Raw genomic sequence first — 26,102 nt, 5'->3', positions numbered from 1 at the left:
GAATGCATAGGATAGTTTTGGGTAAGGATGTATTGTAGAGAAAACTTAACTAACCAACCCCTACCAACACCAAGGGCAAGCTTGGTTTTTACAGAACAGCAATTTAAGTCACCTTTAGTGTGTTCATCAGTAAAAGATGGGCCTGGGAATTCTGCACTCATGCCTCAAAACTGTTCTATCAGCCTGGCTTCTCCTGCATTACCTCTTTTTATAATCTGTTACCTCATTTTGCTTCCCACATATATGGAGTCAAAATAGACAAACTCCCCCTTGGAGATAACTGATGACTGAAAGCAAAGGATGGCATACTCAACAATTTGACAGGCTTTGTCCCCATGAAAAAAGAGTTTCATGGATAAAGTACTTTTAGTCTTTCTCTTCAGTATAATTCATTTGTTACTTTTCTGCTACCAGATATGAAAACTTTCCTCTATCATCCTCATCTCTTTATATGCCATCATCACTTTCCATCTTTTCCCCACTGCCAGAGTGAATCCATTCTGCGCTTGAATGCTACAGAAACCTCTTGACAGTTCAGAGTCTTAGCATTTACCCAGTTGTCCTGGGAATTGAGGACAGTTTACATTGTTTCCTTAGTTCACATGGACACAGGCAAGTTCATAGCTTGCCTGGGCTGGCAGACAGTTTTTGAGGATTGTAAAAACTGTGCTTTGCTCGGGTGCCTGGCTCCTCACAGAGGTCTGCCTGCCTGTCCTTGGTCTGTGTCCTCGGCAGGCCTTTTGCTTGAGTCAGACTCCTCTAATGAGAGAGTTCTTGGGTTTCAGTCTGGGGGAACCCAGCCTCCACCCGCCAGACTTCCTGGAGAGCTCTCTGCCGATGCTGAAAGTGCCTGGAGCCTTGAGGATTGGATCGCGCTGCCTTTCGAAGGGGTCTCAAAATTCCTTAGACATAATATATTTGTGGCTACAATTTGTTAAGAAAGGAACCAGGGTGTTCCAGCCAATAAATTGTCAAAGGAACACATACCTAAGATAGAGAAAATGGTTTGCAGCGCACAAGCCTATGACTCCCTTTTCTGGTGCCCTGCATTCAGTATTTCCAGTAACTTTAAGTAAAGCTTATTTCTAAGCAGGCCCCTGGTTTCTGCTCTTTGCATTTACCAAAACCCTTGGGGCACATGTTGGGTGAGGGCAGGCCTTTTTATTCACCTGCTTCCTGGCCTGAATAATAGCACTTTTTGTTCCTCCTGCGAATTCCAAGAGCTCTTGAAACAGCTTTCTTTATGGAAAATCAGGTAAGCAGGGCTTCTGAGAATGTGTCTATTACTGTATATGCAGTGCTCTGTAGCTCCCTGAGTAAGCTCTGAGAAGGAAGACAGAGCCATGTAGCACCAAAAGCTACTCTTACATCATTGCAGGGATCACATGGCTTTATAAAAATTAGCTATCAGAAAAACAGACCCAGCCATATCACCCCAAAGAGGCTTTGCCTTTTTGAAAACACATTTGATGTCCATTCCCACTTAATCTCCTCTCTGAATTTCAGCTCTGCTGTTCGTTTATCTCTGTTTTTATATTGGTGTACACTGTAGCCAGATATTTTATGTGGTTTTGGAGGGACTTTTCATAATTTTGCCCAACTTCATAGGTATAGAATTCCCAATGCTAGTTGTCAGTGTGCCCAAATAGCCTTTCCTTTAGCAAAATAACTTTATGCTTTGCTTGACTGGGCTATAAGATGACTTAGATAAGTTGTGCTTCTCTTTACCACACTTTAGGGAGTACCTGCTTAGAAAGGGTTTTATATCCTGGCTTGGAATAGCTCTAAGAATTTAAACCCTCCCTCCTGAAATTACCAAGATACCACAAAATTATATCTCCTGGTAATAATGTTAAAATGGTGTTCCAAATGATACCCAAGAATTTATAGAATTATTTATATCCTGAACTTTACTACTATACTTAGATAATCTGGGGGAAGGTATTCTGAGATGGGGAATAGTAGAAGGAAGCAAATGTGCATGCATAGAAATAGAGGAAATTTGTTGTAGGATCAGAGATTGAGCAGTTCAGATAGAATAAAGATAATTCAAGTAGGGAAGTGGAAAACGAAATTGGGTGGTCACTTGACCTGGCCAGGAGGACTTGGGGTGTGAACCAGCCTGTGTGGGTTATTCTTTGACAGGAAAACATATTTGACTGGAGAATAAATCCACTCTAATTTGTGACTTAGCCACCAAAGGGAAGCCTAGTTATTCAGACCTCAAAGCCTTAGCCCTAGCAAATTCATCTCCTGGTGGTGCCATAATTGTATTTTAGGCATGGCATTTAAGGTAAGTGTTGGTTCATTCATTCATTCATTTAATTGAAGTGTAGTTGATTTGCAGTGTTAAGTGAACACCTTGTAAATGCAAGCATATCAAGTGATGGCCAATGTCATAGGGACCCTCCACAAACAGCTAAGTATGCTCAGAGCAGCCCCAGTGGAGGAAGGATGCTGTAGAAAAAAATTTAGTAGTTGCCTAGTACCTTTCCCTCAACCTTCACCTGATCCCTTTCTCTTCACTTTCCCAACCTAGACCCATCTTGCCTAGCCTTTTCAATGAATACTTGGCTTGAACTTAGTCCACTCAACTTGGTCGCTGACACACCCGTCGTACTGACGGAATCCTGGCTTAAATGGAGCTTGCTCAGCTGTGCTTTAGACAAACCCTTCTGGCTGACCTGGTTTAAACCTGGCTTTCTTGACGCCATCTCTGGCATGTTCTGAAGTTAAAAAGGACTCTGCTGCCCCTTGCATCGCTCCCCGGGAGGGGAAACCAATTGCCACTTGGAACCAGAGCTTATGAGGCTCCCATCCAGAGTAGTAACATGATTTAGGGAGAACAGTAGTGGCCTATGAGGCAGGAAACCAGTTCCAGTGCTGGCGCTGCTTTTCAGTAGCCGTGTGACCTTGGGCAAATCATTTCTCTGCCTTCATCAGTTTTTTCATCTCTCATGAAGAGTTAGGACCTTTCTGATCCTAAAAGCCAGAGATGACATAATGTTAACCAACTTGAAGGAATGGAGATTCTGGTTCTAAGTACTCATCTTTCCACCTACCAAACCGCTTCGTTACACAAAGTGCGGACCCTCTCCGTTGTAGTTTTATAGTATGCATTCAACCCCCACTGTCTTGGGGCAGGTGATTCTGCTTATTAATTTATCTTACATTAAGAAGCTTTTTCTTCCGTTAAATCATTGTGTTTTCAGTACCTTTCTGGGTGATGACTTCAAAAATATCACTAGTATAAACTGTGTACTTGGGACCCTTCTAGCTATTTGACATAATAATATTTCACCTAAACCTTAACGACCATATAAGGAGCTGTTCCTATATCCACTTGTCTCATGAAGGAATTGAGTGGTGCAGTGGATGGGGCTGGAATTCGGATTATGCTCCTCTGTGACCACTGTGTACCACTATTTTCACCATGAGGAGTACCTGCCATTGATATAAGAAGTACCTGGCGTTTTGTGCAAGAAATTGCAGGGAGACTCTCTTGTTAAAGGTCTCAGAGAAAATGATCTTGAACTGCATTTCAGATGCTTGGAATTTATGCTGTGCCAAGCACTTTTCCACTTAATTTTAAATCCATGGGTATTTCAAGGGGAATTTAACCCATATGTTTCTGATTCCCTTGTACTTAACTCATCAAAGAGGATTGTTTTGTAAACCTTAGCCTCTTCTTATGAGCACTTTCAAGCTCATATTTGGCTGGCATTGACTGGATTTCGAATCTGCCATGGTTGAAGCTTGATTTTAAATCCTTCTTTCCAACCACTATTTCATGGTGGTTTTATTCTGTGAGTGGATGGAAATTGAAGGTGAGTCATAAAGACTCTTCTAAAACTGCACCAAGATTCCACTGATATAAAAAAGAGAGCCACTAACCTTTGAAGTTTGTTGTACTCACCTAAAACCTTACCACATTAAGCTGTTGATATAATCTGTGGATATAATCTGTAAGGATAAAAATTAAATTTATAGATACTGCATTTTCTCCTGAAATGATGTAGATGTAAAATTGTCTTTAAGAGATAAAGTATCAGCTGGCTCTTTGGAAAAGACCCTGATGCTAGGAAAGATTGAAGGCAGAAGGAGAAGAGGGTGACAGAGGATGAGATGGTTGAATGGCATCACCAATTCAGTAGACATGAACTTGGGCAAACTCTGGGAGATGATGAGGGACAGGGAAACCTGGCATGCTGTAGTCCATGGAGTTGTGAAGAGTTGGATACGTCTTGGCAACTGAACAACAACTTTTGTGGTGGTTAGGTATATTACTACCTTTAAAAAGCCCTTTAGCTTAGAATCCTCTATTTGGGAAAGACTTTGGGGTGTCCAGCCAGTGGGGAGTTTCTTTCAGAGATCACCATTAGAAATGTAGCAGGCAAAAAGCTTGTTTATTATCTTAGCATGTAGATGAGTTGGGTACATTCAGTTCTGATAACCTGCTGAGTTGGAGAATTAATTAACTTCACATGAGCTCATCTAAGGAATGTGTATAATTGCTAGGAGTTGTGCTTGACTCAAAGGGAAACAAGAACAATTTTTGTATCTGGTTAAATAGTTCAGTTTAACAAACATATATATTTGTCTTCTGTTCCTGGCATCTGGGGATAGAGGGTGAAAGTTCAGAGACACACAAGAGGCTATCCCTTCTCCTAGGGGATTTACCATTCAATAGCCTATACCTGTATGTGTGAGTGCCAAACAGACAATGGAAAGGCAGTGCATCAGGGGAGCTTGGAAGGTGAAGATGTTCATTTTGACTGAAACAGGGATTGTGTGTGTTCCTTGGGCTTCCCCCAGAATGAAATGTTTAAGTTTAGGCTTGGAGGATGAGAAGGTTTTTGAAGGGGGAGGGGCATTCTGGGATGAGACAACCAGACATGTTCTTGGAGAATACAGACTGTGCCAAATAGTTTCCCCAGATCTCTGCCCTATGTGTAGACGTGGGGTGGGGTGAATCTGCAGAGGTGGATCAGAGCTCTGAAGCTCAAGCTGAGTTAAAAGGGATTGTGTGCGTTCCTCAGTAACGAGCAGCTGGGTCAGCATGACAGCCTTTAACTGGGCACAGATTTTTAGTGCTGGAAACCTCTAGTCTTGGATCAAGGGGAGAACATGGCAAAGGGTCAATAAGACATGAAGGAAAAATGTGTGAAATTTACATAAAAATGGACATACATGCCATATATAGATGAAATGAATATGCAGTACATATGCTGTTATGTTTGAATAGTGTAAAAATGAGGGTCAATTAGATCTGATGCAGAAAACACCAATTCAGTGATGTAGCACAGTATCACTGTCATAGAATAAGAAGAACTACTATTAAATAAGAGATTAATTATTTTGCATACTTGTATTAGTCTTACAAGCACCCTGGTTATTATTATCCCTATTTATAATTAAGAAAAGTGAAGATAAGAGAGTAAATAATTTGCCCATGATCATATTAGGGGCTTCCTTGATGGCTCCGATGGTAAAGAATCTCCTGGCAGTGCTGGAGACCCGAGTTTGATCCCTGGGTCAGGAAGATCCCCTGGAGAAGGGAATGGCTACCGACTCTAGTATTCTTGCCTGGAGAATTCCATGGACAGAGGAACCTAGCAGGCTATAGTCCATGGGGTCGCAAAGAATCAGACTGAGCGACTAACACTTTCACTTTCTATCATGGTCACATAGTTGTATAAGTGGCTTACATCTCTGTTTATAGATATGATGTGTATAAGTGTATGTGGCTTAGCCTTTTCTCTTGCTAATACTTTTCAGTGCAATATATGGTGCATTTAAAGAGTATGTCATACATATATTAGTTTCAAAGCTAATAAAAGAATATATATCACCCAACATAAGCAGTGAAAAAATGTCCAAAACCTATTTAGGCTTCCCCATCCTATCTCAGGCTTCTCTGGTAGCTCAGCTGGTAAAGAATCTACCTGCAATGCAGGAGACCTGGGTTCAATTCCTGGGTTGAGAAGATAACCTGGAGAAGGGATAGGCTACCCACTCCAGTATTCATGGGCTTCCCTGGTGGCTCAGATGGTAAAGAATCTGCCTGCAATGCAGGAGACCTGGGTTTGATCCCTGGGTTGGGGAGATCCCCTGGAGGAGGCCATGGCAACCCACTCCAGTATTCTTGCCTGGAGAATCCCCACAGACAGAGGAGTCTGGTGGGCTACAGTCCATGGGATTACAAAGAGCTGGACACAACTGAGTGACTAAGCATACACACATGCACATCCCATCCCTGTCTTTTTTCTACAGAGGTAACTACCTCTGTTGTCAATTTTAATGTATATATATTTCAAATGACACCAGAATTGCTTCTGTGCTTTCATGGTTTAGAGTGAATATGTTAATAGAAACAAAATTGCAGTAATTTGTATTTCATGCTAAGGCCTGAACACCACACTGAGAGTTTCAATAACTCAAGATTTGAAAGTATGGGAAGTGGGACAGACACTGATACAAACTTTGCTTTAATCTCGAGGGTTGTGGTTCAATTCTGGGGTATAGGAAGATAAAAATAAATGAGACCTAAAGGGAGGTATGAAATAACAGAACGGGGCCTGATCCAGAATTTGAGAGATTTAAGTTCTAATTCCATCTGCCATCAATTTACTTTATGACATTGAGAAATTACTTCACCTCTCTCAGTTTTAATTTACCCTTGTATAAATTATATGATGCCTTTTGAGAAAAGCAAAGTAGTATATGGGAGAGCACAGATTTTAGAATCAGAAACACCAAAATTAGAATTTTCATCCTGCCACTTCACCTTTGTGTAGCCTTGGGCACCTTTCTTTACTCTGAGCTTTAGCTTCTTCTTTTATAAAATGGTATGTGGGGGGCAGGTGGAATCTCAGAGAACTGTTGTGAGAATTAGGCGAGAGAGCTTGTAAAAGCAGCCAGAACAATAATGTGTAAATGTTTGTTTTCCTTCTATAAGATTTCTTCCAGTTCTGAAATGAGAAGTTCCAATTCTAAACTTCTATGTAAATTTTTGAAGCTCACTAGCTCATAATTATGGAATTTCCTGTGTTAAAGGACTAAGCATTTCTTTCAAACTAGACCTGTCATTAGGAAGTTTTCCAAGGGCTGGATAAAGCTTTGCAAATTAACAACTGGGATGAAAACAAACAAACAGACAGACAGACAAACAAAAGCCAGTTACACTCACACAGGAGTGAGGAGCAGAGAGCGGAAAGGAAAGTGTGATGAAAGTTCATGTCCCCACCTTTCCATTTGCCTTCTCTGAGACACATCAACAGATTATGAAGCTAAGAATTGTTTTTATTGGTTGGTTAGATAGACCATCTGCATCTGCATGAAGTACCAGCACTGTTACCCCATTTCAAGGCCGACTAATTCCCCATGTTAACACAAAGGCAATAACTACCTTCCAGTCTCTCTGGACCCACCCAACCGCTTCAGCATTTACATAGTTCTTCTCTTTCTGTTCAGTGCATTCTTATTGACATATAGTTTGAAATTGCCACTGTTTGGGAAGAGCTCCAGAATTCCATTAGTTCCAGATGTCCACTGTATTTGTTTATACTTTTATGATTGTTATGGTAACAAATCAGATACATAAAACAATTGGGAACCTGGGGGAAGGGATAGTAGTCTTTATTTTCAGTGAAGGGATGTGTATGGGGCACACCCCTTTAAAAATACCTCAACTGTTAAGAAAATAGCAAAGGGAATAATGGTCTTTTCAAACAGAGGCATCAGCGAGCTTATTTTAAAAAATGGAATGTATTTTACAAATGAGAGTTGGCAGTAACTCTTGTGATGGTGATGATGCATATGGCCATTTCTCTGTTGATTAATTTAAAACGTGTGGACATCAGAGAGCAGAATATTTAGCAGAGGCTACTCATGTCCCAATGCTAGACACTTTATCCAGTTGCCAGGAAGGAAAATCAAGTTGATTTTTAGAATATGAGTTCATGAAGGAATAATATCTGGAATTCTCTTTTGAATTTGGGTGAAATTTATTTATGCACTTGACCTGCTTTGCTCAATCTTTTTTTTCCCTCAATCTTTAAAATACATGCTACATAAAAATTCCAGAAATACAGTATCTTATTCTTGGATCATTCCTTCAATATATGTTGAATGACAACAGAATCTATGTATTTGGTGTCTCAGAAATGAGTTTGGGTGAAGTAATAGAAAACGCAACCTCATTGGCTTAAACAAATAGGGGTTAATTTTTTAATGTCACAGGTGAATTTGGAGTTATCAAAATGTCACCAAGGACCAAGGCTCTTTTTTCTGTTTTACCACCCTTGGTGCATGGACTTTTGTCCTCTTAATTGCAAGTTGACTGATGGACTTATAGGTATAATTTTTCTAAAAGGGTGAAATGAAAAGGATAAAGGACCATGGGTTAGTTCAGATGAGTGGGTTTCATTTTATCAGAGAATGAAAAGCTTTCCTTGACACTGTATCCTGTACATCTCCTCTTGCATCTTATTGACCAGACCTGGGCACATGTCCACTACTAGTTGGAAGGTAGCTAAGGAGAAAGGGATTGGGGAGGAGGTGGCTCAGTTGTCTACCTGTGCCTTTCAACACACCCAGGGTAAGGGCTTCATGAATCCAGGTTTGGACCTGATCTACACATCAGCCTTTACTTTTGATCTGTTTTGCAAATCCCAGCTATTGTTCATGAGAGAGTAGAGATGACTTAGAACAAATCTCTCAGCCCTTCAACACAGATTAAAATATATATGTCCTGGCTTACCCAATGGCTCAGCAGTAAAGAATCCACCTGCAATATAGGAGATGAGGAAGACATGGATTCCATCCCTGGGTCAAGAAGATCCCCTGGAGAAGATGATGACAACCCACGCCAGTATTCTTGCCCAGGAAATCCCATGGAGACAGGAGGCTGGCGGGCTGCAGTCCAAAGGGTTGCAAAGAGTCAGACACAACTGAGTGGATGAGCCCACACAAGCACACACATCCTGCTGTCTGTGCATCAGTAGCGTTATCTGTTTATAAGACTAGATCAGCAGTCTGTAACCATGATATGCGTGGGAGAAACAGAAAAGTAGAACTCGGACCTCTTTTATGCATGAGATATCAACCACCTTTATATGCATAGTTTATTACTCATGCAGCCCCTGGAGATAGAAGAAACTGGTTTAAAGGGTAAACTGCTCACTGCCACATTGATAATTTGAGATTTAGGATACAAATCAAATGTGACCGATTCAGGGAATCACACATAATTAATTACAGGTTGGGCAAAGGGATTGAATAGTGTAAGTGATTATGATTTTGACTAACTCAAAAGATAAGGAATTTTCCATATTCATCCATTTAGGAGTACTTGAATGCTTGTTATGGACACACAGACTATTCTAGGCCCTGGGGATACAAAGTTTAATGAGATGAAATATTTATCCTTAAGCTTCACAGTCTGATAAGAGACAGTTATATAAGCTAGTGATTGCCATGAAGTTTAATTAGTACCACAGAGGGAGGAAGAGGAAGGTGATCAGGGAAGATTTCCAGGAGAGCCATTAACTGGAAAAATAGGGGAGGAAGGGCATTCACTGCAGAGGGGACAGCATTTGCAAAGGTGGATGGATTGGACACAGCGCCGTGAGCTGAGGAACATTCAGTGTCCCTAGACAGGGACTGCACACGGCGGAGTGGCAAGGGGCAAAGCTGGGTGGAGACCGTTTTGCAAAGCACCTTAGGTTCCAACTTCAATTCAGTTTCCTCCTGCGGGTTAGAGAAGGGGATCTTCAACAAGGCGATGACAGGTTACAGAGGAAGAGAGAATTCAGCAGCTTTGGGGGTGGTAAGTTCTACAGGGTTTGTGGGGGTGATTGAGCATGGGGTATGAGGGCTTCTGTGACACCCTCATCTAGGTTTGCGGACTGGGTGATCTGGGCTCCGATGACAACCTTCAGAGATGACCAAAAAAAGTGAGGAGCAAGTCTGGTGGATAAATGAGCTCCTGTCAGACACATCTTTCTCCTCAACACTCTGTCCTTCTTGGGTGATGGAAGTGACCTCCCCTCCCTAACCTGGCTGCTGCTGTCCTGACTCAGGCCAGCTGAAAGGCCACCAGGGTATCTGAACAGTCCATGACTCAGCCACTTGAAGTCCATCAGACAGTTGGAGTGTCTGACTCAGGATCTATATAGCACATTAGTTGCTGAGCTGTTACTGGAAAGTAGGTGTCCTGACTTTTGAGGCTTACCATCTTTCAGTTCTACCCCCAGGATATATTCTGCCTAAACAGGTGAGATAAAATCATCAACAGTTGCTTGATGCTGTTTGGGGATAATCAACTAGAACTTTGTGTGTTAGGGCTTCCCCAGTGGCTCAGAGGTTAAAGCGTCTGCCTGCAATGCAGGAGATCTGGGTTCAATCCCTGAGACAGGAAGATCCCCTGGAGAAGGAAATGGCAACCTACTCCAGTATTCTTGCCTGGAGAATCCCATGGGGGGAGGAGCCTGGTAGGCTACAGCCCATGGGGTCCCAAAGAGTCAGACACGACTGAGCAACTTCACTTTCACTTTCAGGAGTTAGCTTGGGCTTCCCAGGTGGCGCTAGTGGTAAAGAACCCACCTACCAATGCAGGAAATTTAAGAGATGCAGGTTCGATCCCTGCATTGGGAAGATCCCCTGGAGGAGTGCATGGCAACCCACTCCAGTATTCTTGCCTAGAGAATCCCATGGACAGAGGAGCCTGGTTGGTTATAGTCCGTGGGGTCGTAAAGAGCCGGACATGACTGAAGTGACTTAGCTAGCTAGCTAGCTAGGAGTTAGCTACCAATTTATGTATGTCTGTGATAATTTTCTTGAAAATGTATCTGTTTCTATGTGGCCCCCACTTGAGTTACAGTTGAGCTGAGAATAAAGCTTGCTGAAGTGGTTTTGGTGTGAGCTTGTGTTAGGAAGGGTTTTATATTTTCTTTTTCTTTTTTTAAGAGAGGGTACAGTTATGTATTCCATAAAACTCAGATAAATCTGGACTAATTATCAAAGTAGTGCCACAGTCTTATGAATGACTTTTTATGAAATAGTACAGAGGCTTATTGCCTTTTTTGAGGAAGGGATACCTTTAAGAACCTGATGAAAAAGGCACAGATCTGCACACTGTACTGGATGAACTTGGCTGGTTTCAAGTAACAAAACTAGCTTACGATGCCGAAGGGGAGATTTGTTATGAGGAATCCTGGCTGCCCCAGGAACTCAAGGGCAGTGGTGCAGCAGGCTTTCCTGAGGACTGGGAGCAGGCGCCGAATGCTCCCCCAGGTTTCCCTGGGGCCTTGTGGCCTCTGTCTGCCCCTCCCTGCAGACCTAGTCCCTGCTCCATGCAAATAGCCTGCTCTGTGCTGCTTGCAGTACATCCGAGCCCTCAGCTCCCAAGTAACGACATCTGAGGTTCCAGCCACATGGGAAGATTAAGATTAATAAAGATTAATCTTAATAAAGAGTAAGACCAGTTCTCTCCAATCCCATTTCCAAATTCCTGGAGGAGAACATATGATTGGCCTGCTCAGACCTAGCACTCAGATACAAGGTCTACTCTATTCTGTCTCCAGGTCTACCATGCTGCTACGTGACGTTTACATACAATTTCAGGGCACCTTTGCATCTCCTGAGACCCAAATGTGATCTTCAAGTTAAGAACCCCAGACTAGTGAAATCTGAATGCCAGTAGCCCATCGGCACTACCTTTTAGGGGAATGGAACATGCATTTGAACAGAAGGTATTTGCATAGGCCTGGAGCTCGAGAGAGTGCTTGCTCTGTGCAGGAGTTGTGAATTTTGAATATCAGTGGTTAAATCCCAGGATGGTGAATACGACATAGATTGAATTATAACACTCTCCAAGGTTGTGGATATTATATTCCTAACTTTTACCCTTAAAGGTTTGGAAATTCAATTTTAATTATTGTTAACATGCTTCGTAAATATCCAAGGGAATACAATATAGACCTGTTCATACATTCAGAGAGCCAAAATCTGGCTCACGTTGTTTTTTCTTCCACAGTTGGAGAAAATTGTGGTGTTCGGCTTGCCTCTTGGGGCATGTTAAACCACTTTTAATGCTGTCTCTTATTATTTTCTAACCATATGCACTTTCCACACGTATCTAACTAGCTGCCTTAGATGAAACCCCAATGTCTGGCCAAGCTGATGTAAATCTTTAGTAAGTGGTGAGAAAGAACAGGGTAACACAGTGCCTCTTTAGTGTTCAGACAGGACACAGTTTAATAGTTGTAGACTTCATAGTCTCGGGCACAACTTTAGATATTTTTTACCAATTCTATAGAGTGGAAATTTCTGAACCATACAACATTCTCCCACTGGTTGCACTAGGCAAAACTTAGCTATAACTGCCTTTTCCTATCTGCCTGTATTGTATAGTATTAACATTTTGCTCTTCAGAGCATTAACCTGGGATGACTGGGACATAATTATTATTTCCAAAGAGCCTGGTGCGTATTTGTGGAATTGCTATCCTGTGCTATAAAACAGTGATCACGTGCAAGCATATAAATGTCCCCAGTCATCAAAACCTGTGTGTTACCGATAAAGTTGCCAAGAGGCCACCATGGTTGTCCAACTAGTGATACATTTTCAGTCTGTGGAGTAGATCTTGAAAATGGATGACTGTAAAATAACAGCAGAAACTCAGTTCTGAGTTTCTAAGTGCTTTTAAGTCTTCGGTCTCTGCCATATTTTGATACCAATCAGGCACAGATTTTTGTCAGGAATCTTCTTTTGTTGACTAATTAAACCTAGTGATTGGGTTTTGCTTCTGTGGCCTTGCTCGTCCCCTCAGCTTTGGTGCCTGCCTTCTACACAGTTCACTCACGTGTTCTGAGTAATGCTCGTTCTTTCTTCCAACTTGTCTGTCTTCAGTTGAGTTCAGCGCCAGACCCCGTGCTGGAAACAGTCTCAGGAATTTTTCATTCATCAGACATTTTCTTCCAAAGAAAAATTCTGAGAATAGGAGGGTCACCTTGAGAGTATATTAACATAGTTCAATTGTGTGTATCGTGTGTGTATGTGTGTGTGTGAGAGATGAGAGAGAGAGAGAGAGAGAGAGAAGCAACCTATGTATCACATACCCATAAGCAGTTGAATATTTGGTAGGAAGCCAATTCTAGAAATAACACTTCCCAACCAGCATATCGAAACTATCTCACTGTCGTTTATCTGTCTTGATGTTACAGAAAGCCCATATTTATATGAAGCACTTCTCAGTTGTGGTTAAATAGCTGAACTTTTGTCCTTGCTTTAAGTTTTCCCCCAGATCTCTGAGAATTGATAATATCACTGGAATGTGGTATGTATCTGTTTCCTGTAGAATGAACTTAGGGCTGGCAGCTAGAATGCTAGTGGTCTTGGATTCCCTTGCCCTGTCATTTCATAGAAGCAGCAGTGAAGTTCCCCTGGAGGAAATCCCACCCACCACGCCAGGATTCCGTCACATATCATTGGTCTGAGCCGTGTGTACTTAACACTCAGATTTCTGGGAGACTTGGCCAAATGTATCTGAAGTAAGAATTCCAACCATAAAATTTATATATAAATATCTGAATGTGATACGATGAAAGGCTTGCTCACAGAGGAAGGAAAGGAAGAGAAGTTTCATGAAAAAACTGAAATACATAGCACAAGATACCATTTCGTTATGCGTAGGTTTTGTTTTAACAGCATCAAGACTGACAGAGAATACAGTTTTATGCAGGGCCAGCCTCTTCAATTCAAATCACCTGTCTTCCACTGGGAACTTGATTGTGAGAGTGTTGTCGTTTTAGTTGCTAAGTTGTGTCTGACTCTTTTGCAATGGCATGGACTGTAGTCCGCCGGGCTCCTCTGTCCATGGGATTTCCCAGGCAAGAACGCTGGAGTGGGTTGCCATTTCCTTCTCCAGGGGATCTTCTGACCCAGGGATCAAACTCACATTTCTTGCATTGGCAGGAGGATTCTTCATCACTCTGCCACCTGGGAAGCCCTGTGAAAGTGTAAAGAAGCTTTATATTGGTTATTGGTAGTTAGAGCCTAGTCTTCCATCAGATTCTCCACTTCAGTAAGTGACTGGCCATATATCCAGCTTCTGAAGTCAGAAACTCAGGAGACATCCTTGTCCTTTCGGTTTCCCTTACCCTTCACACTCAGTCCATCTTTACATTCTGTTGTCCTGACACCTGCCAACACCTGTTCCCCACCTGTCAACTTCTCTCCATTTCTACATCATCACCTTCTTTAGTCATCTCTATGTTTTACCTCATTTCCACTCTTGAACCTTCTAAGCGGAACTCTTTGAAAATAACACATTGTGTTTTCAGTGGCTTCCTTTTGAATCTAAAGCCAAACCCACGGTCCTCATCTTGGCCTGGAATGTGCTGTGCAATTCACTGCCTGCCTAGTGTTCCACCCTCACTGTGTGCCCCACTCCCCTTCCTCTCTCAGCTTTGGTCAGCGTGGCCTTCTTTGGTTACTGGAGAGGCCAGCCGTCTCCCAGCTCTCTCTCTCTTAAACCTGGGGAGCAGTTACTCTCATCCTCACAGCTGGCCTGCTGTCAGCTTTTAGGCCTCAGTTTGAATGTCGCCTCCTCCAAGAAGTCTTTCCTGATAACTATTATCAAAGCAAGTATCCCCAACTACTTTTCTTTTTTAATCACACCAGCACATTTATTTCATTTGTAGACTAAATCACAACCTCAAGTCTGTCGTTCCTTTTAATGTATTTATCTATATTTATTGACTACCTCCCCCAACCAGGTTGTAAACTACATGTGGTAAACTACACTTTATCCCACACTGCCCACTCATACGGCACAATTAAGATTTGTTGAATGAATAAAGGCATCCTGACTACATTTTATAGTTGTCAAGGTTACTTATTGAACCTGGTCATTGAAGTCAGAATGTCTGATTATTTTATATTTATTTTTATTTAGTATTTATTATTTTATGTTATTTTATGCAGTGGGATTTTTTTTAACAGTAGTAAAATACGTAAAGTTTGCTGTTTTAGCCATTTTTATGTGTATGGTTCAGTGGCATTAAGTACATTCACATTGTGTGTAGCCGTCACCTCCATCCATCTCTAGAACTTTTTCATTTTCCCAAAGTGAAATGCTATACCCATTAAGCAATAACTCCCCATTCTTACCTCCTACAGCCCCTGGCAACCACTATTCTAGTTTCTCTCTGTGAATTTGACTATTTTAGGTACTTTATATAAATGGAACTTGTAGTGGAATATTTGTAATCAATTTGTTTTTATTACCCCTTTACTAACATAGGATTTTACCCTCCAAATGTGAAAATCTCATTTATAATAATAATACCCAAAAAGTAGTAATAATTTTCAAATTTTAATGATAAAATATTCCGTTGGACTCCTTTGGAAATTTAATTTGTTTTTCGTAGAACTTATATTTGGGACTTCAGCAGTATGACAGGGCACTTTTGAGATATAAGAGTTGATCTAAGAATATGTTGGTCCTGGAAATTTTTATATTGAAGAGCATTGATCATCAGGCCCTTTACTCTTATGTCCTTAATCCTGCTTTTGGATGGTAGAGAATGTTTTCTACTTCCCGGCTTTGAAGAAAATACAAAAGAACAAATAAATCATATTGTTACATAATACTATTGTTTTTGTCTTGGTGTTCAATAGCTGATGCTCTGTGGTGAAACTGCAGTTTGGTTTAATGTGGCACTCATACAAGCCATTTTAACAGTGAATAATATCAGAGCCAGCTGGTTCTTTCAAGTTGAATTTGCAGACCATTAAAACTGAAGACACTCTGTGATTTGATCATCTTGATGGTAAATATATCACCCAAACCAGAATCTGACTTTTAGCCACCACCCCAACCATTTTTATTTTTTTCTAATAAAATAGTTTAGAGATAACTTTGGGGGGGAAAGGAAATCAGTACAGACTTGTAGGACGTGCAGTGAGGGAATGAATAATGTCAGGTAAGTGATTATTTGGAAATGAGATCTTCTCTTCCCTGAACAAGATTGCTTACTGTTTTCTTCATCATGGAGTAGAGTAAAATGTGGTAATAATTTTCTGTAGTCAAATTGCTGACACACAAAATTGGGTCCGCAGAACTATGGCCTGGATTTTGAATTGCTTAGTCTGCGTGTTAGATTAAATGCTCTACAGCACATCACCTTGCTATTGCAGTTTTGAATGATATTTGTTTAAAATGTATATGTCAGTCCTTTTAACTTACAGATGAAAGAAGTTGAAAGTCACAGAAAATATTCACACAGAATAATGTTCTTATTCCTATGCTTTGTTTCTAAAATGTTTTTTTTTTAAAATTAGTTAAAATTAAGCTGTATCTCAGATACAGTTGGGGCCTCCCAGGTGGCGCAGTAGTCAAAAATCCCCATGCCGACGCAGGAGGCACAAGACACTCGAGTTTGATCCCTGGGTTGGGAAGATCCCCTGGGATCCCCTGGGGTAGGAAATGTTAATGCACTCCAAGATGTGGGTTCGATCCCTGGATTGGGAAGATCCCATAGAGTAGGAAATGGTAACCCACTCTAGTATTCTTGCCTGTAAGATTCCATGGACAGAGGAGCCTGATAGGCTATAGTCCATGGGGTTGTAAACAGTCAGACATGAATGAGCTGCTGAACACTAGCAGAACCAGTTTCTGAAAGTAAACATTTTCTGTAGTGTAGTTTAGTAAAATTTGCCAAAAGGTCATATTCTTTAAATAACATTGTGTAGACCATGTTTCAAAGGCAATCTTGCATGTAGTATTTTATAGAAATGTAGGATTAGAAAGTAGATTAAAAATTTATTGGGTCATTAAAAAAAAAAACAGTGAATGAAGTAGGAGAGGCACTACTGCATAGGAAAATTAGCTCTGAAAGGATTTCCACCCCGCCCTAAGAATTTTTATTACCAAGTATTTCAAACCTCCATTAAAGTTGAAATAATAATAGAAGGATACCCACATACCTTCTACCTACACTAAATATTTGTTAACATTTTCCCACTTCTATACATATACTGTCTATGTATATCAGTTTAGTTCAATTGCTCAGTCGTGTCTGACTGTTTGTGACTCCATGGACTGCAGCACACCAGGCTTCCCAGGCTTTCATCACCAACTCCCAGAGCTTGCTCAAACTCATGTCCATCAAGTTGGTGATACCATCCAACTGTCTCATCCTCTGTCGTCCCCTTCTCCTCCTGCCTTCAATCTTTCCCAGCATCAGTATATATGTATGTGTATATATAATATATATATCTGTACATAATATATATTAATATATGCATATGTATTATATATGTATTATATATTATATGTGTATATATATGTATGTCTGTATTTTCCATATTATATATAATTTCATTATTGTTATTGTTCAGTGCTAAGTTGTGTCCAACTTTTTCCAACCCCATGGACTGCAGCACACCAGGCCTCCCTGTCCTTTGCTGTCTCCCAGAGTTTGCTCAATCTCATGCCCATTGAGTCAGTGATGTAATCCAACCATCTCATCCTTTGTTGTTCCCTCCTCCTCCTGCTCTCAGGCTTTCCCAGCATCAGGGTCTTTTCCAATGAGTCAGCTCTTCACCTCAGGGGGCCAAAGTATTGGAGCTTCAGTGTCAGTCCTTCCAATGAATATTCAGGGTTGGTGTCCTTTAGGATTGACTGGCTTGATAACTCCTTGCTGTTCAAGGGACTCTCAAGAGTCTTCTCAGCACCACAGTTCAAAAGCATCAATTCTTTGGCTCTCAACCTTCTTTATGGTCCAACTCTCATATCCATACATGACTACAGGAAAAAGCATAGCTTTGACGATGTGGACCTTTGTCAGCAAAATGATGTCTCTGCTTTTTAATACAACATCAAGGCTTGTCCTTCTCCCCTTGGACAGCCCAGGGATTGAACCCGGATCTCCTGCATTGCAGACGGATTCCTTACTGTCTGGGCCACCAGAGAAGCCCATATATAATTTTATATATATTTAATTTGTATATATTTAATGTAAATTGTATATTTAATTATATAATATATGGTATCAGTATGATTTATAATGCATATTATAAATGTATGTACTATTATCTATGTATAATTATATATTATGTCTGACTCATTGGAAAAGACCATGATGCTTGGAAAGATTGAGGGCAGGAGGAGAAACGGGCGACAGGGAATGAGACGGTTGGATGGCATCACTGACTCATTGGACATGAATTTGAGCAAGTTCCAGGAGAGTGAAGGACAGGAAAGCCTGGTGTGTTGCAGTCCATAGGGTTGCAAAGAATCAGACCTAACTGAGCAACTGAAGAAGAACAACAATACACTTGTGGTCTGTTTTGCTAAATCATTTGAAAATTAAATTGCATACATCATAGCACTTCACCTCTAAAAAATAAGGCTATCTCATATATAACCACAATCCCATGATCACATCTAAGAGAACAGTTCCACAATATCTTCTAGTGTCCAGCTCATATAAAATTTCTCCAGTTGTCTCTTTTTGAAACAGTATCCAGTAAAGTTTTGGTTATTAGTATCTCTTTAATCTAAAATAATAACTCTACCTTCTTTTTTGTGTATGAGGGGTCATTGACTTTTGGGAAAGTTTAGGCCAGTTGTCTTTGAAAATCATGTATGCTTGATTTTCCGATTCCTTCTTCGTGGTGTTATTTATCTTGCTCTTCTATCCCTGTATATCCTCTTGGCTAGAAGCTAGGTAGGTCTGGAAGTCTGATTTAAGGTTTGACTGTTTTTGGCATCAACTTCTTAGATAATGTTTAGTATTTCATATTTCATCATATCAACATGTGTGTGGAAAGATTTCAAAGTGTTCCACGGTAGTGCAATTCTGGAGGAAATGAAAAGTTAACTTTTGGTGTTACTGACGTGAAGTTTGATCAGTGTCTTTGGATCCTGTCTGGAGAATCCCCCTGGAATTTTACTCAACTACCAGCACCCATACTAGACAAGGAAGCTGGAAATGGGAGTTTATGGTGGTGCAGTAATGTCGTGAATATAAATGTGCTTTGTCACACTGGAAAGAGAGCTTGGCAGTTAGGACTGTTAGGACAGTGGAGTAGTTGGTGGTTAGCCCTCTTAAATTTTGATTTGTTGTTTGGCTTAGTAAGCTTGTAGTCAATATAATTGCTAAGGGATATAATAAAGTGCCTCATAATCAGTCAGCCCTATGGAAATGAATTCTACTTTGTTGTGATTAGAATGCCCATCCTGATTGAGAGACAGAGTTATGTTGCGTGGCAGTGATCCCAGTTTATGGCGTGTCTCACATTTCTAAGGTTAGACATTCAGGTGAGCAGTCAGCTGTGTTATAAGCACTTTGCAAACTCACTTATGGATGCCCAGGCACCATGCCACATCTACTGAATCACCTTCCATGAGGGAGGTGTATGGCAGGGCAAGGCTGAGGCTCAAGCATCAGTTCAGTTCAGTTCAGTCGCTCAGTCGTGTCCTACTCTTTGCAACCCCATGAACCGCAGCACGCCAGGCCTCCCTGTCCATCACCAACTCCCGGAGTTCAGCCAAACTCATGTCCATTGAGTTGGTGATGCCATCCAACTGTCTCATCCTCTGTTGTCCCTTTCTTCTTCTGCCCTCAATCTTTCCCAGCATCAGGGTCTTTTCAAATGAGTCAGCTCTTCGCATCAGGCGGCCGAAGTATTGTAGTTTCAGCTTCAGCATCAGTCCTTTCAGTGAATATTCAGGACTGATCTCCTTTAGAATGGACTGGTTGGATCTCCTTGCAGTCCAAGCATCAATATTTTGCAAAACATCCCCAGGTGATTTGGTTAGGTCCTAAGGCTAAGAATGATTGGAGTAAGAAGAAATAGTAGCAATTGAGACTGATTATGATCATGGAACTTCTTTGCCTTCATTTTGCTCAGACTGAAAGTTCTCTCAACTCCTTCCTCAAAAGGCTGTATTGAAATTCTGTATGTCAGGAGCTTAATGTGGCCAACCTACCTGGAAGGAAGAAGCATGCTGTGACCCTCTGTGTTGTGGATAAATTGATATCTTATTATTTTGTTTATAATTTTTATGAAAAGATGTATTTAAAATAATTGGAGCCTGGTGCCCAAAATTATATCCTTGTGTCTTCCCTGCAGTTTGTGGTTTAGTGACTGGGCAGGAGTGACAAGAAATCATTGTACCACATAATATTCTTTTTCTATGAATGATGCATTTGCTTCAGGGTGAAGTCTGATTGCAAGTGAAAGTGAAATAATACCACAGGTTACAGCATTCTGAGCTGTAGATCTGGGAAGGAGCTGAGGATGGGAGGCTGCAGACATACGTTGGTTCAATCCCAAGCCTTGAGGCCAAATCTGTTGGGACTGGGGAACAATCCTTGAGCCTAACCACTCATAATGGGAACATGTAGATGCAGAATTTCCCATGAACTAGCCACACTAGAGTAAGCCAGTTAAAAACAATTAAAATTGCATTTTTATTTTAGAAAGGCTTGGCCCATTGCCCTAGTTCATGGAGGTCTTATAAGGAAGTGATTGTAGAGCAATCTGTGAACACAAAATATTTTTAATGCTATATTTTATTTGCACTAGGAATAATGATTTACATTGCAGGAATGAGTCAGATATTATCCAAGCATTGAATTAGGCACATTCCCTGTCTAAAGCTGGGACTGTCTGAAAAAGAGTGTGTAAATTTAGCCTAGTATCACATAAGTGCTATGGGAATAATTGTAAATAATTGGATTATTAGTAAGGAATTGGGAGTATGGGCAGATTTTTTTCTGTGGTTGGAGTATTGGACAAAAAACAGCATAACTTTGGCAATCTAAATGAAGCACAGGACAAAAGGCACATGCTGCCAAATAAGAATGACATTTGAAAACCACGTTAATACAGCATTTACCTTCCAAGAGATTTTTAGATCCAATTCTGTTTCATCCAGATTATGCCTCTCCCTCTGTAATCAGCCATTTTTGTTGAAAACTTGACTCTTCAAGTACCCTTACGTCCACTTGCTAAGCTGCACTGTCAGATGAGCTGGTTTTTCTCTTTGTCTATAGTGATAAGGATCTAGTGAGGAAATGTGTCAAGTCAAAAGATTTCTGTTGTACATATTCCAACTATTTGCCAAATATATAGTGTATTTAATAAAGATGGATCCCTGTGGGCTCTAGAGATGCCTAATGAATATTGTCAGAATTAACAAGTATTGTTTCTATTCCATGTGTTTCATATTGAAATGAGGGCAAAAATTACTGACCCTGGAAAAGTCTTAAGGGTTATTTTTCTTTGATGAAAACCTTCCAGTGAGGAATTCATGTCTGAAGTCTTGAACCAGTGTTAGATAGGACTGACTCAGATTTTCCTAGCATTTTCTACTGTGCCTTGATTTTGCTGGTGTCACTCACAAAACACTGTATTTGCATATACCCTTAATCTTTGCCGTCCTCATATGTAAGAATTCCATAGAGTATCTTGGCAAAACAAAGAGGAAAAACAAACCCAAACAGTTTTGAAAACTATAAATTAAAATTCATGTTCCATTATGTTTTATAAAGACTGAAAAATGACATACCAACATGAGTCTGTTGGATTAAGATATTTACATTTGTCTCAATAAGTTAAGAAGAAAATAAGAAGTAAACCTAAATTTCCTTCTTTGTTACCTAACATGGAAGATTTAATTTTTTAAGTAAAAGATTATGTTGCTGTGATCTTTCAGTCTCAACTGTAAGATGTATATAGTCATAAAAGTCTTGATGTGTGTTGCATAAGATTAAATTAAATTATTGAGTAAATTTTGTTATAACTTGATGGAAAATTATGTAGCAATTAAGGTCATATTTTGGAATAGTATTTACATGGGAAAATGATTTTGGCAACATTAAGTAAAAAAAAATAGCAGGATTCAAATTTGACTGTTGGGTATAATTCCAATTTTGTGATTAAAAAAGATAAAGATACATATAAAATTATGTAGGGTAATATAAGAAATCAAGGTTTCTTTAGGTGCCATTATATGTGATTTTTAATTTCTTATTTATATATCACTGCCTTTTTCTAATTAACTGAAATAATTATTTTTGAATCAGAGAAATATATAAAAGATTATAATATAAAATAAACAACATCTATCAGAGAAGTATTTATTAAATGCCCTTAGTAGTATTTGGGACTTCCCTGGTCGCTCAGGCAGTAAAGAATCTGCCTGCAATGTAGGTGACTCAGATTTGATCTCTGGGTCAGGAAGATCCCCTGGAGAAGGGAATGGCTACCCACGCTAGTATTCTTGCCTGGAGAATGCTATGGACAGAGGAGGCTGGCGGGCTATAGTTCATGGAAACGCAAAGAATTTAACATGACTGAGTGACTAACCCACACAAGTACTATTTGGAAGAACTGAGCCAAAGAAAGAATGATGGCTTAAGCATTTGACTTTGTCCAGGCACTTAATGTGTTTAGGAGCAATTTGGTTGTATACCACTATGGTGCTGAGTGACTTCTTTATTGACAGAATGAAATGAGGGCAGAGATTTTATTCAACAGCTCAAGCACTTTTGTATTCTTGTTTGAATACAGTGTCTATGGAAGACAATAGTAGATTTTTAATAGATATGGCATATTATGAAGGATATTAAAATATACTTAGAATTTGACAATATAAAAAGGTAATATAATCAGGTAAAAAAATGTGGAAACAGAAAAAGACAATAGTAAACTGAGAAAGTATCAGGAAATAGGGCTGGAAAGATGGGCAAGGGCAGCAAAGGTCTAAGGTTAGCTTTCTGAAAAGATAATGCTAGTGCTGTTTATGTACCAATTGCACAACTTTTGGCCTGTTTGCATATTCCTTACTAGTGTTTACTTAATATTGTTCTTTATGTTCAAATTTCTTTTATTCATTCACATCATAGCAAACACCCCTATGAAATTATGAGTCTGGTGTGTTTGTATTTTTTAATAATACAAATTAAAATTAACATGTGACTATTAAAACCATATGATATAAAACTGCCTTGCATCCAATCATAGCACACTTGGGTAAGCACGTAGAGAGACAGAGATATGGAGATAAGGACTTGACCTTTAGACCATTCTGCCCATCTGTCAAGTGCTGCCATAATTTGGGCTGATTTTCTTGCTATACTTGACTGGATAAAGCTTTGTGTTTGGAATTTCTTAGAAGGCTCATCTTCCAGCACAGGCATTAGGGCAGTGCCATTGACCGCAGGTGACCCATTCTAGCAAGATAGAAGGGAGAGTGAGGAATAACATCTAGTGATGGGGAGCAGATGGGGTCGCAATTGGAACAGAGAGAAAGGAGGAAGAAATACACAGGATGGAGGTCCTCCAACTGGTAAGAGTCAGCTATTGCCCAAATATTGTCATGGTTCAGCCTGTTCACTCTTGTGGGTACTGTGATAAAAGAGTTGTCCTGAGTGAATTGCATCTCCTGTCCCCTGAACTACTTGGAGAAAGAAAAAAGAACATCAAGATGAAAATATAGCCCAGTCACAGCCAGTGATTTTCATAAACCTGTAGAATTCAGTGGTGAATGGAACTTAAATGGGGTCACTTAGTCCACCCCTGGACTCATAGGAAATGCTCTATCTGTGCATTTCTGAAAGTGACATGAGAAAGCACGTAGTGTTGGCTTGTGGATAGGAGCCCATGAGCCTTCCCGCAGTCCAGCCTCCCTTATCTGCCAAGACCTCTCTAGAATAGAAAGGGCCATTGTGGCCCAGATTTCCACTAGAGGCAGGCTGGCGATGGCCTGGCTTTGGTCCGCTGTGCTCACTATATCATAATCTTTCTTGTTTGCTGGCTGCTGAATCCAGATTGACTTTCTCCCTTTAGTTTAAAAAAAAAAAAAAAAAAGGAGATTTTATATCGGGCGAGAATACTTGAAAATGGAACTTCTGCTGGGGTCTCAGTGTATCCCTGTTTGCTTTAAAATGATCCTTTTGTACATCTGTGTCTCTTTTTCTGTTTTGCATATAGGGTTATCATTACCATCTTTCTAAATTCCATATATATGTGTTAGTATGCTGTATTGGTCTTTATCTTTCTGGCTTACTTCACTCTGTATGATGGGCTCCAGTTTCATCCATCTCATTAGAACTGATTCAAATGAATTCTTTTTAAACAGACTTTTAGACTCTGTGGGAGAAGGTAAGGGTGGGATGTTTTGAGAGAACAGCATCGAAACATGTATATTATCAAGGGTGAAACAGATCACCAGCCCAGGTTGGCTGCATGAGACAAGTGCCCAGGGCTGGTGCACTGGGAAGACCCAGAGGGGATCGGGTGGGGAGGGAGGTGGGAGGGGGGATCGGGATGGGGAATACATGTAAATCCATGGCTGATTCATGTCAATGTATGGCAAAAACCACTACAATATTGTAAAGTAATTAGCCTCCAACTAATAAAAAAAAAATGATCCTTTTGCCTGTGGGGCATGGTGATTTCAGATCAGTGCCCTCTCTTTTAAATATCCGATGTCTTTTGCAGAGCTAACTGTTTTGGTGGTGGTTTTTGTTTTGAATGAGGTTTTTTTCTTTTTATTGGCTTGCTTGTTTTTTTTTGTTTTTTGTATTTGAAGTAAGATGGACCCAATCAAAAGAAACAAAGAACTATTTCCTTTTTTCAAGAAACTCCGGAGAAAAAGGTGTGCTGACTTGCCTTGTTGCAAGTTTGAAATTCTTTGTTTTCACCAACCTAAATAATAATAGACTGTAAGCTTAATGAGGGCAGGGGTTTGATCTCTTTTAATCACCAAAGCATCTATATAAAGCATGGGAACTGATTTGTAATCATTCCTGATACATTTTCTTAGGTGAATGAATGTGTAAATAACATTATTGTGTCATTTTTGGATAGCATGTCCCAGTTGTAAAGTATTTTCCATTAGCTCATCTGATCCTCACAACAGCATCTTCAAAGTGGATAGAAGCTGATGTTTTTATCCTCATTGGGTAGATAAGGTAAATGCAGTTCAGAAGTGGAATGGTGTACCCCAGGCTTCACATGGAAGTTGGTGATGTGTGGTTCTTTCTATTCCTGAAGACCATTTCGCAATTTGTAATCCGGCAAGATGGGTCCAGCTGTTCTTCTGTGTGATAGTTCCTGCTTTTCTAGACCTTCACGGAATTCTCCTTCTTTCTTTTCAGATTACAGGACAGGTCCATGTTTTACTGTGATCAGCAACCAGATGTGCCAGGGACAGCTCAGCGGGATTGTCTGCACGAAGACGCTCTGCTGTGCCACGGTCGGCCGCGCCTGGGGCCACCCCTGTGAGATGTGTCCTGCCCAGCCCCACCCCTGTCGCCGCGGCTTCATTCCAAATATCCGCACAGGAGCTTGTCAAGGTAAAGCCCGGGCCAGTGGAGTTATTAATGGATCCATCTTATTTGCTCTGGAGAGCCATTCTCCAGTGAAGTTGGAGAGAATGGAAAAGCAGTGTCAGAGGCATAACTTCACGATTTCGCTGACGGCATGATCTCCAACTTAGGCATTAGGAGCGTGGCTCGGGAGAGAGCAGCTGGCCCCTCTGGAGTTTTTCCTTGCCAGCAGTCCCCCTGCCCCCCCGCTCTGACCCCCAAGTGTTTCCCAGGAGTGATATGATTCTGTTTACAGCGATGTTGTACATTATAGTAATGCTGTGTATAAACATGAAACAAAATTTGTGAACAAGGTAGTTTGTTTTTCTTAGGTTTTTTTTTCCTCCCTCCTTTTGAAATTGTTGGAGTTCCTCTGTCTCATGGGTTGTACTTAGTTGACCTGAAAAAAAATTGTTCCTCTCTCCATTTTACATGCTACATTATGCTTTTTCTTTTTTATAAAACAAGTCAGAAATAAATTAGGATTTGTTTCACAGTTTTAAATATCCCCAGATGTCGCCCGCTCGCTTCTTCTCCTGCCTCCCATAGAAGCCCTTACTCTGTTTTTGGCTTTTACTCCTGCTCTTCCAGCTGTACAAATTCTTTTATTGTCTGGATGTCTGGCAGGAAATAGGAGGAAGTGAACAGAGGCAGCTCTCCGCTAAACTGACGGGCCTGAAAACTTCCAGCCTGTATCTGTTTCCTTTAGAC

The 26,102-nt window shown here is 40.5% G+C and overlaps 1 protein-coding gene across 1 annotated transcript in view; it reads left to right on the top strand.

Annotated features, from left to right (window-relative positions):
• FBN1 (fibrillin 1) overlaps nt 1-26,102 on the top strand; it is a 261,970-nt gene that overhangs the window by 92,826 nt on the left and 143,042 nt on the right. Inside the window, exon 7 of the mRNA XM_043921055.1 lies at nt 25,182-25,379. Coding sequence (XP_043776990.1) covers nt 25,182-25,379 — 198 coding nt within the window. The remainder of the gene's footprint in view (nt 1-25,181; nt 25,380-26,102) is intronic.

Source organism: Cervus elaphus, chromosome 12 (assembly GCF_910594005.1).
Source record: "Cervus elaphus chromosome 12, mCerEla1.1, whole genome shotgun sequence".
Lineage (NCBI taxonomy): Eukaryota > Metazoa > Chordata > Mammalia > Artiodactyla > Cervidae > Cervus > Cervus elaphus.
The sequence above is the reverse complement of the archived record's forward strand: the minus strand, read 5'-3'. Positions and strand labels throughout refer to the sequence as shown.